Source organism: Microchirus variegatus (assembly GCF_963457635.1).
Source record: "Microchirus variegatus genome assembly, chromosome: 9".
NCBI classification, from domain to species: domain Eukaryota; kingdom Metazoa; phylum Chordata; class Actinopteri; order Pleuronectiformes; family Soleidae; genus Microchirus; species Microchirus variegatus.
Window position 1 is genome coordinate 6577718 of NC_139810.1, and position 11393 is coordinate 6589110.

General features: G+C 40.3%; 1 protein-coding gene across 1 annotated transcript in view; it reads right to left on the reverse strand.

Moving 5' to 3' along the window:
* Positions 1 to 4250, reverse strand: part of LOC310931786 (5-aminolevulinate synthase, non-specific, mitochondrial-like) — a gene marked incomplete at both ends in the record, with an annotated part of 17690 nt that extends 13440 nt beyond the window's left edge. The window contains 6 exons of the mRNA XM_083895015.1: positions 734 to 820; positions 980 to 1088; positions 1202 to 1268; positions 1649 to 1737; positions 2936 to 3130; positions 4147 to 4250. Coding sequence (XP_083751141.1) covers positions 734 to 820; positions 980 to 1088; positions 1202 to 1268; positions 1649 to 1737; positions 2936 to 3130; positions 4147 to 4250 — 651 coding nt within the window. The remainder of the gene's footprint in view (positions 1 to 733; positions 821 to 979; positions 1089 to 1201; positions 1269 to 1648; positions 1738 to 2935; positions 3131 to 4146) is intronic.
* Between the last annotated feature and the right edge of the window lie 7143 nt (positions 4251 to 11393).

Here is an 11393-nt window from a genome sequence, read left to right on the forward strand (position 1 = left end):
CTGTATCACATGTTGTGTTAGGACCTGCAGCAGAGATTGACAACTCTGCCAAGTGCGTGTGCAGAGTGTTTGCAGTATATTGTTCGTGCCAATGAAAAGGTTATAAATGGCAGCATGGCATAAATCAAGATTTGAGCAAATATAATAAATGTATTACAGCTGCTGTCACTGATCTTGTATTTTGGCCAACTCCTCGTCTAATGCCGCACCTCCTACCTACGTCACCTCACGGACACTTATGTTCAAAAATTTGCATTTTAACACAAATTTCACTGACAGCAACTTTGAATGTTTTGGGCCTTGGTTACAAAAGAAATATAATGTTACACCACATATTACATTACATCACATATAATTATGCAAAGAAAACAGTAACAATACAAGATGTAAGAGAGTGATTAATGACTACATTCAGAAGGATAAAAGGAAAAAAACAGAGGATAAATCTTTTATTACCTCTCATCTATTTTACTCTACATGGGACCATCATTTTTCAAAATGTATATGATGGTATATTGGGGAAAAAACCCTGAAACTAGTGATTGAGTTTACTGATAGTTAGATAAGATGATAACTCATTCGCACCGCTCTCCATTAAAACACCTGAATATCAAAATGTATATCAAAATTTCTTTTAACGCAACTGTTATGTCGATTTAACATTTTTTATGGGGAATGTGCAACTTGGTAGCTGTGTGTTCTCAGTGTGCATCTATGTGATGATCAGACTCACCGCAGAGCTGGAGCGACAGTCGATCCTTGTGCCATCCTCCTCCATGTAACGCAAATCGCCTGCAATCAATCCCTTGGACGTGGCCAACTGTCGAATACACACAAACGCACCGTGATCTTAACACAAACGTACGGCAGAGTGTGTAGACATACTTTACTTGAACAAATGTTTAAATACCACACTAAAAACAGATTTCAGGTATTAATGTCCGGATTGTCTATTCTCTGCCATAAAGTGCACACTTACCACATGAAGTGATCGTCGAGGAGTCTTAAGCATACAGGAGATATCATCGATGATGCAATCGACAGTTGTCTGTGAAGTAAACAGCTGTGTATTGTTGTAATAGATGTCTCTGTGGAAACAATATGGGATTATTTATGAGATTTTTGCAATAATATCCACCAGAAACACATCAGTGACGATTCATTATAACGTGAACTGATGCTGAGCTGATAGGAATACGACCTTTTAGTTGCATAGGAGTTGCTCTGCAAGAGTCTGTAGATGACTGAGAGAATCTTGAGGATCTGAGCTTTTAACAGAGAAACAAAAAAAAAAACTATCAACAAAATGTTGAGTGTCAATAGTCTTATGTCACAATATTAAAGGTCTGAAGTTGGGGAAAAAGACATTTTCTGTTCTTAATTAGGTTCTCCATGTGGAAAACTGATGCTTAAAAGCCTCTTTCAATATGCCCTGTCTCTGCCAATTTGTCACCTAAAACTCTGACTGACTTTTACCGCTGTTTGTGCAGATGCTGCAGATGTTTACAATGAACACAAACGAAAGCCACATGCTCTGAAGGATGGTACATCTGTACAGGTTTTTTAGACTCGGAGGAATGTCTGTTGTCAAGAACAGCAAAGCCACATATGAGGGGAAAAAATCTGCGGTTGGGGAGTATTTTCTCACCAAATTTAGTGACAGACGAAGGACAATCACTCCTAATGGTGCTGACAGAACTCTCTGAATTCATTTGAAGCCCAATGGCACCGTCAAAGCTTAAGTGGGAAGAAGTGACAGAAAAACAGATGGCAGAGTGAGTGGAAAAGACAAGAATAGATTTTTTTTTTTTAAATAGGAGGGATGATACAATATACTGTTTTATTATATATCTCAATAGAGCTGACCATGGCACATTTCCATTATCGGGATAATCATTGATATTTTTCATGAGTGCAAATGCTGTCTAGCTCACCTGCTTACAGTTCAAGTGCATCTTTCCATTCATTCCTGGACCTCGTGATTTAAAACGATCCAATTTGAGATTCTTTATAATGTTCATTAATACGATACATATTCTTAGTAACATGGCTCTGTATGTTACAACAGTTTGTAACATATTTTGGTGGCATACTTTTTATAATATATATAATGTAGTTGTAACATATGTAATGTAAGTTGTGTGTCTGTAAGTGTTTTTAAAAAAGATGTCCGGAAAATGACTGAACGCTTACAGATACAAACAAAATGAAGACACAATATGGGAAAAAATCTCTGTCCATATTGTATATATGCATATCTATTTGCAAATCTACGTTTTAAGAGATCTGTACCGATGTGTGTGTGATGTTACATTTACTGCTTTGAAAAGCAGCTCCAGACATCTGAAATACCCCACACCCTGAGGGCTACCTATGAGAAGACCTCCCCGTTCTTCACGTCCTACTTTGAGATTGTGACATGGTAAAGGGTTAAGCCAGAATGTGCTTTAAGCTGCAGCAATGTTTGATCCAAACAAGACTAGACAGTCCGCTTTGTTCAGACTATAAGGTCTCTGCAGCCTCGTCACATTAAAGCCTCATGAAAATGTCTGTGTGTAGACAAATCCTTTCAATCTCTTATCTCTCTGTCATCTTTGAGCTCAGGAAGTTATTTCAGCTTCAAAGGTAAAAGTTTTAATTTTTGGGTTGCCAAGACGGTGTGCTTAAAACACCCCTTGGACAAATTTAGACAGGACGCAAGTATATATTTTCTCTTTAAGTAAATTAAACTGCACTTGCATCATCTTGTGTGGCCTGACCTCCCACAATAAGCCCTTATGTACGTACATGTTTATTTACTTCTTTACACAACTGTTTACCTTTCGAAAAGGTCAGACAGCTTACACATATCCCACTGGATTGGTGTGGAAAAAACAACCGTAGTGTTGGGTGTGTGGCGAGGAGAAAAAGTTTTAATGTGTTTGAATCAAGTTACCTGACATTGTCCCAGCTGGATCGGTTGGGCACTGCGAGGGCAGGGGCCTCATCTTTGGACAGACTGACCACTATTCCCAAGATGACCTTTTCAATACGAGTCAAGACTTCCCTGCTGGAAGTTGAGATGAAATGAGGATGACAATATACAGAGCATGACACAATTATGAGACCACCAACCAAAGCCACAGCTGTTCTAAATTAGCAGCATTGGTAATCATAGTTTGTATATATTTCTGTAATGATTAATACATCAGTATGTAGAAGCTCTTTAACTGAAATAATATTTTTAATGCTAAAATAAAATATTGTTCCATCCATGAATTCTCAAAATGTATTGTTTAAAAAAAAAAACTGAAAAAACATGGAGCACAATATTATTTCTCAATTAAGATGTCAAATTATATTATTTTTCTTGTTTTTTTGAACAGAAAATATATTTTAGTAATGTTAAGCCCAGTGAGCCGACTCAAATGTGGGTGAATTAAGTTTATTTGCCAAATAAATAACAGTTTTTTTTAAAGATTTATAAAATAATCATATGTTGTTATTTTTATGGCAGGTGGTTTAATACATTTGTTAAGCGCTGTATATGGGAAACTTGGTTGAGTTACCTAAAAACAACAGACTGTGATATTTTCATGAGGCTCCTGAGAAACTGTGCAGTAATAAAACAACTAATAAATGTTAATGTCTGCTTTATTTGCCAAGTACTTCTGCTTTCAGCAGCCCTGTCCAGTGATTTACAGCATGGACATGTCAAGCAAATACAGGGTTCAGGTATTCAACATCATTATACGTCTAAATAAATAATTTAGTCTAATTCCATTTTAAATAAAACATATACCAATACATAAACATATACATTTTGGTACATACATTTTTTTATATTGTACAAAACAACTCAGTCGGACATTTTAAACATTCAAGGTTAGCATGTCTATATAAATAAGGCCCGTGTGTGCTAATTAGTCATAATTAAGTAACTGGTATTACACTTGCCCAAATATAATAATATGGCACATTGTAACGAGTGAATGAAAGACCTGTGAAAGTACAGTAAAGATTGTAGTGTGGAGCTCTGTGGTTACGTGCATTATAAGAGTTGTTTTAGTAGGGAGAAAAGTTTTGAAAACAGAAGCTAACTAGCTTACTTTAAGCTAGCGTATGCTAATCTCCTGTGTTAGTTGGAGCGGATAAATGTGAACTTACTGACTGATTTGTTCCTCCACGCGCTGACTGTCGTCAGTGTTGTTTAGCAACTGAACTCGAAGTTTGTCAATCTCAGAAAATATTCCCGTCGTCCCAAAAGCCATTGTGCTGTGTATTATTTCACTACTTTCCTAAATCATATTCCCCTTTGCTCACCTGCACCAGACCTGTGACTGATTGGCTAAGGGGGTCCTCGATTTAGGGACCATCAATAAATTATTTCAAGAGGGGACTGTTTACATTTGTAAGTATAACATGAGGGAGACTTATCTAAAAGTCTACATACAGAAAGTTACATAAATAGAACTATTTGCAATGACAGAATAAAATTCAAATAATAATAATTATTATTGTAATAATGCATTTTATTTATAATTACTGAACTTTTTTTCGAGAGAACCAAAAGGAAAACAGAAAAAAAACACAATAGGTTAAATGACAAAGATTGTAATGATCCATAATACATTATTGCATTCATTCGTTCATCTTCTGCTGCTTTATCCTCCACGTGAGGGTAGTGGGGGTAGCTAACATAGGGCGAAAGGTCGCCAGTTTATCACAGGGCCACATACAGACAAACAAGCATCCACTCTTTGCCTAATCCCCAAATCTGAATGTTTTTGGACTGTGGGAGGAAACCAGAGAACCTGGAGAAAACCCATGTATACACAGGGAGAACATGCAAACTCCATACAGAAAAGGCCCTTGTCACAAACCGAGTGGTCTTCTTGCTGCAAAGGAAAGCGCGCTAACCACTATGAATATTACCATAAAATGCATATATGGTCAAATTTCTTTCAATAGCTTCTATGACATTCTATGACCCACCTACTGCAACCATATGACTGATTGAATAACTAACCTTGACAAACATGACATACCTCTTTATACTGGACGCTAAATGTATTTCATAATATTATTCATATAAAGTAGCTTTGTTTTTACAACGTCGTGTGACCAAAAGCTAAATTATACAGTATATACTGGATTACATTATATGTTGTTTCTTTCAGTAGCTTCAATATCATGTGTCACAAGTCACACAAACAGAACAGTATTTTTCACATTTGGCAATAACAAACCTCCACACTCTGTCCTCTATTATTTGCCGTGCAGACTCTGAAGCCCCGATGACAAATATTAAAGGTGGTTTTGGTTAACGCATTTTTATTGTCCATCTGTGTTTGGACTGAGGCGATGCAGAAAGCTGAGGCCTGAGACTGATGACAGTGCAGGTGGAGAAACAACAGGTGTACAAACGAGACTATGAAGAAAAAATTGTGAGGATTCTGCTGACCCACATATTTGGATGACCATGCATTTTTAGACAGGCTAATACTGAATCTGACCTATTCTCTATATACATAACAAAACAAATTTTAATTGTAGATATTCTACATTTAAATGTTTTCCTCTCTTCTTTGGTGAGATCAGTGTATATAACACAGAGTTTCCAGCCTAAATAGCCTGCAGTGTTGTAGGATCGCTGTCCTGACACGCACAAAATGACTTGCAACAGCAACTTACCAGCAGCCGTCTACTTCAAGTCAAAGTGGACATTTGCCGTTTGCCGTGTGTCCATTAATAACATCCAGAGCTGTGTGTGTGGGCCACTTAGCACCTCATTGGTGTAATGCAGTAGTAGACCTGTGCTGGTGGTGTTTAGAAGAAATCCCCATTATCACCCTCTGTGGCGCTCACACAGTCGTGAGACCCTTAATGCGAGCTTGCTGCTACTTGTCCAAAAGGTGTGTCTGCACTGTATGTGTGTGTGTGTGTGTTTCTTGTTGTGTTTGGTGTTTTCACTATGGTTGGCTGGGGAGTAATCGACTTTAGCCTCACGCAAACCAAACATATACTGGATCTGTGAGCCATGTGAAAGTGGGTTTTTAAATATATAAATATTATTAGTCTCTTCTTTTGCAGTTCACTTTTTTTCTCGATTAGTTATAGGGCTGCTCTATGCTCCAAACGTAAAAAAAAAATGACATTGAATACATATGATGCCCTGGGGATGATCCGCATATTGCTTCATCAACAACCTTTCAGAGACCGTCTCTGGCTCTTTGTTGCATAATCTTGTTGTCAAGTCACTTTATTATTGAAACACGCTCAGATTCTGCAACTATTAGATCATCCACAGTCCCCACCGTTCAGAATTGCTGGCAGGCATGCTGTGTGTGTGTGTGTGTTTGCAGAGGCGCTGCAGTCTTCTATCGCAGTTTGAAGGCCTGGTCAGTGTGTGTGTGTGTGTGTGTGTGTGTGTTGGTGTACTTGTGACATACTGAGGACCAGTGAGGGTTTTTAACCAACAAAGTGGGGCCATTTTTACGGAGTGAGGACACTTTGGCCGGTCCTCACTTTGTTTTCATTGAAACCACTTCCTTAGGTTGTAAACATGCTATACTCTGTTTTTAACAGAGGTTCCTCAATTTGGTACAAAAACCTGTTTTCCAGCCCAGGTGTTTCACACACGTTTTGCTCTGGGGCTCACATTTTATGGTACTGCACCCAGTAGTTATTTACAGATGTCATTCATGAAGTAGATATTTGTAATTGTGTTGATTTTCAAGTGGCAATGCTGGTCCTCAGTATGCAGCAAGTACAATAATGTGTGCGTGCGTGTGTGTGTGTGTGTGTGTGTGTGTGTGTGTGTGTGTGTGTGTGTGTGTGTGTGTGTGTGTGTGTGTGAGCCAGGATCTAAAGAGAAGAGGTCCGTGCCCCTGACCTGACCCTGAATATTTCCTAAGGTGCAGCTTCACTAAAGGTCCCTCGTTCTCCTGAGTGGCTTTGGCAAGCTGCTTCCGTTGTAATAGCTCTTAATTTCTGAGTAATTGCTATCTCTAAGTGATGAGGAACGACCCCCTCACCCAAAGCTAAAAAAAAAAAAAAAAAAATGAATGAACATGTGGAAGACCACAGGTTTTTTTGGGGTCCTTTTATTCTTCTGTTCCAGACCCCTGCTGTTCCTCTGGCCCAGCAGAGATTTGTGTCGAGTGTGAGGCCCTAACCTGAGGAGACAGAGTGCAACGAGTCATGTGCTTGTCTCGGGATGAGTGTTTGTGCTGGGCTGTAGGGGGGAAGTAAGGGCTGAAGGGTCAGAGGAAAGGAGTTGGGGAGGGAGGAGGGGGGGTGGGGCACCCACTGCAGGTGAGGGGGATTAGCTGCAGCTAGAGGCCCAAAGAAACTAAATACAGATCTGTCAACTTAATCCTCACAAATAGAAAACAGAGCTGCCCTCCCTTCACAATCCACATAGTTCAGCACATCCACCTCCTGTTCCTCCCCCCCCCCCCCCCCCCCCTCCCTTAGACCTCGGGCTCTCCAGCTCCTCTGTTTCTCATCAGCTTTTGGCCTGAGCCACTCTGGCTATGCTGCCTCCTCTCTCTAATGGCTCCTCGGACCAGCGTGAGTCTGGGCTGACTGATCACCCAGGGTCCTCTCTGATTGACAGGCCGACGCAGCGTTACAGAGTGATGAGAGCAAGAGTCAAGAGGGCAAGGCCTCTCGCTGCACAGACAAGAATCTAAATGGGACCTCTGGCTGGAGCTGCGCAGACCTTTATCAGGCCCTCACACCTCAGTAATGGATGCTGATAAGTATGTGGCTGGCTAACGGAGGCCAGCTCAGTGTCAAGCCATGACTCTGCGCCGATGACACGAGTGACAGAGTGCCTGAGTGATAATATCCTCCAATGGATAAGCCCTGCTAAGCTGAGAATTATGGGAAGCTTAACCAAAGCAGAATCTCTCACTGTCAGTGACACCGACTATAACTGATGGGTCTGGTCGATTTGCTGAGAGCTATGAATCAGATCCAGGCTACTCAGGTGTTCCAGAGCACCATATCTGGCCAGAGACAGACACAGGAGCGACGGGACACACCGGATATGAGTGAAAGTAGGTGCTGAGAGACGGCAACGGGGATGGGGGATTGTGTTGCACTTCTCAGAGCTCAGATAGCTTATTGAAAATGTAATGTTTTTTTCTTTTTTAAGGAGACATATGCAAAATCAACTTTTTAATCATTTTAATAGGGTTAGGGTACTTATATTTGGGACTCTGGAGTGTGAAAAAAGATGACTGTCATGTTTTTGTGCTCCGCCTCAGTCTAAGTAGAGGAGATAAAACATGCCATGTTGACTTCTGCACTCATTGCTACGTCACAATGAGACATTCCTGGAATTGTTGTATCGCGGAGCTCCGCTTTGTCCCTAAAGGGCGGAAGTCAGCAAAGTGTCCTATTCTTGCCTGTACAGTGGATGCAGCACAGAGTTCTACACAAACTTCCAGCCTCAGAGGATTTACATTTTATATATGATGGCAATGTCCCGGCTAGAGTCTGCAAATGTTGGCTTTTCCAAATGCTAACTGCTGTTAGCTGCCGTTAGCCTCAGTGACGCTGACGTAGTTTCCTGTGTCTCATCTGCATTTAAAGAGACAGGCACTCAAAAGAGAGCGTTCTGAACAGGGCTGTTTTGGCAGAGTGATTGAACTGCTGTGGTGCTTCATCCTTAAGGTATTTTGACCAAAGCATGTCACTGACATGTTCATCAGGACACCAGTGAACTAGGTCAATGTGAAGAAATAGGGTATAATATGTAGGTAATTCAAGTATAGAGAAAAAAAAAAAAAAGGTAAAATCTTTTAAAACTGTACTGCGTAACTTTTCAATGTTAAATTCAAATTGTTTTGTTTCTCAGTACGACGTTGCCCGGTGACATTCCTGCACCGCACACACAGGAAGTGACTTGTTTTAAGTCAAGACAGACGGAGGTCACGTCAACATTGTGCTGGTGAAGCGAAATGGCTGCAAACAGGTTAGAGTGTGACCGCAAACACGACGAGAGAGAATTCTTCTGCTCGACAAACCCAGTCATTCAGACGTCCGACAGAATAAGCCGCCCTCAGTCTGGTCTATAATGATATTGCTTGGCAGAGCCCGATTTAATATGAAGAGCACAGCATGCAAAATAACGTCACATAATTCCTGTTCAACAAGACCAGAGGCCGAATAATAATAACAGCAACAACAACAAAAAAAGCAGTGCATGCCTGAGGTTATGCGCTGCAACGTTAATCTCTAAGGGATCGACTTTTGTGCTAAGCAGGCCACCTGTCTGGCAAAAGCAGCAAATCTCTAATGTTTAGTTCTTAAAATTTATGAGATATGTGTCTTTTTTCTTTAAAAAAAAAAAAAAGAATGCGAAACTAAATGGATTGGATAAGGCCTTTGACAGCACTTGGATTCAATCATTCAATACTGGAAGCAGATTTCTTGAAAAAAAAAAAAAATCAAGCTATCAAGCCCAAACCTAAATGGGATACACAAAGTGAACTATTTCAAAGCTGTTTCATTGAACCACCCCCTCTCTTTCTTCTGCATGTCTCACAGCTGTGTCTCATATGTTCGTGAGGCCCCTGGACGTGTGAGACACCAGAAGGGGAACATTTGTGAGAGCACAGCTCCACCTGGTTTGGGCTGTTTTAACAGGCCGCTTGGTTTGTGCGGTGCAAAGAACGTACACGAAAGTGGGGTGGAATAGGACAGGAAGACAGGGAGGTGTCCTTTGCCACCGCAACCCCACACTGCTTCATTTGAGGGTCGGTTTACCTTGGAAAAATGTTTTACTGTATTGTCTGCTCAGTCGCCCCCCCCCCCCACCATCCTCCAAACCTCATCTGCCTCCCTGCGTCCGATGACCTTCAAAAGACCGCTGCCTGCTGCTCTCTGAGGCAACACATGAAACAAATATTAATCTGACCTCTGACCGTATATGAGCTGCTAAATAGAGATAACCGGCAGACTGAGAGAGCACAGACGCTCAGAGCAAGAGAAAGACAGAACAATAATATTCGGTGGAGTGTTTTTCTTATGTTGTGGGGGCGTGAAAGAACTTTGCAGGGACTTTTTTTTTTTTTTGTGGCTGAGCTGCTGTGTGGTCTTTTTTTGGAGCTGAGGATCATGCTACAACCTGTTGGAGTGGTTTATATTTGCACACACTGGAGCTCTGCTGGAGGAGGTCGATCATAAATATGTTGTCGTGGGAGCACTTCTGCACTTGAAAAAAAAAAGAAGAATTTACTGCAAATATATTCGGACCCCGCTGGCAAAAGTGAGTCCACTCATCACTACTGGCCTGGCAGGGATTAGCGGCGGACGTGTTACTTTGCCGCTTTATTGTAAATGGTGCTTGACAGTGTGTGTTAGCGACTGTGCTCGTACGCTACCGTTCAAAAGTTTGGAGTCACTTGGAAATGTCTTTACTTTTGAAGGAAAAACACTTTTTTTCAATGAATCTAATTAATCAGAAATACACTCTATGCATTGTTAATGTGGTAAACGACTATTCTAGCTGCAATGTCTGGTTTTTAATGGAATACGTACATAGGTGTATAGAGGCCCATTTCCAGCATCTCTGCAGTGTTCTCATAACACATTGTGTTTGCTAATCGTGCTAGAAGGCTATTGGATGGTTCTTTGACGAAAGGGCAAAATTATTCTTTTGAATAAAATCATTATTTCTAATCTTGTCAATGTCTTGGCATATGTTCTATTCATTTTGCAACTCTTTTAATGAATAAAAGTGTGACCTTTAAAGGTGCATTATGTAATAAATCTAAAGCAACTGGCCATAAAATCCTCCTAATATGTCACAGAGACTCAGGAATAATGTTCATATAACAAACTGAACTCACCAACAACAACAGTACAGCCAAGATATTTGCTTTAAAAAATATATTTTGCAGACTGCAAACCATGTTTATGTTTTGAAATCATGTTTTGGCATGTGGCGCCACCTACCGCCGTCTACCAATCATTGCAGTCAGTAGAGTCTCAGCTGCTGAGTAACCACGGGTTGCCAGATACGTCAGAAAATGAAACCTAAAAGACCTCGGTATTTTGCATTTGAATGTAATAACCGTTTTCTATGAGGGGCCGTGTAGGCCATAATTCCTTTTTTACCTCTCACATACACAATTTTACTTCTCACATACAATTTTTTTTACCTCTCTCATTACATTTGTTTACCTCTCACATTACATTTTTTACACATTACACGTGAGAGGTAAAATTGTGTATGTGCAAAGTAAAAGAGAGTATGTGAGAGGTAAAACAATTTGTGAATGTGTGAGGTAAAATTGTGAATGTGTGAGGTAAAATTGTGTAAATGTGAAGTAAAATTGTGTATGTGTGAGGTAAAATTGTCTATGTGAGAGGTAAAAAAAATTGTATGTGAGAGGTAA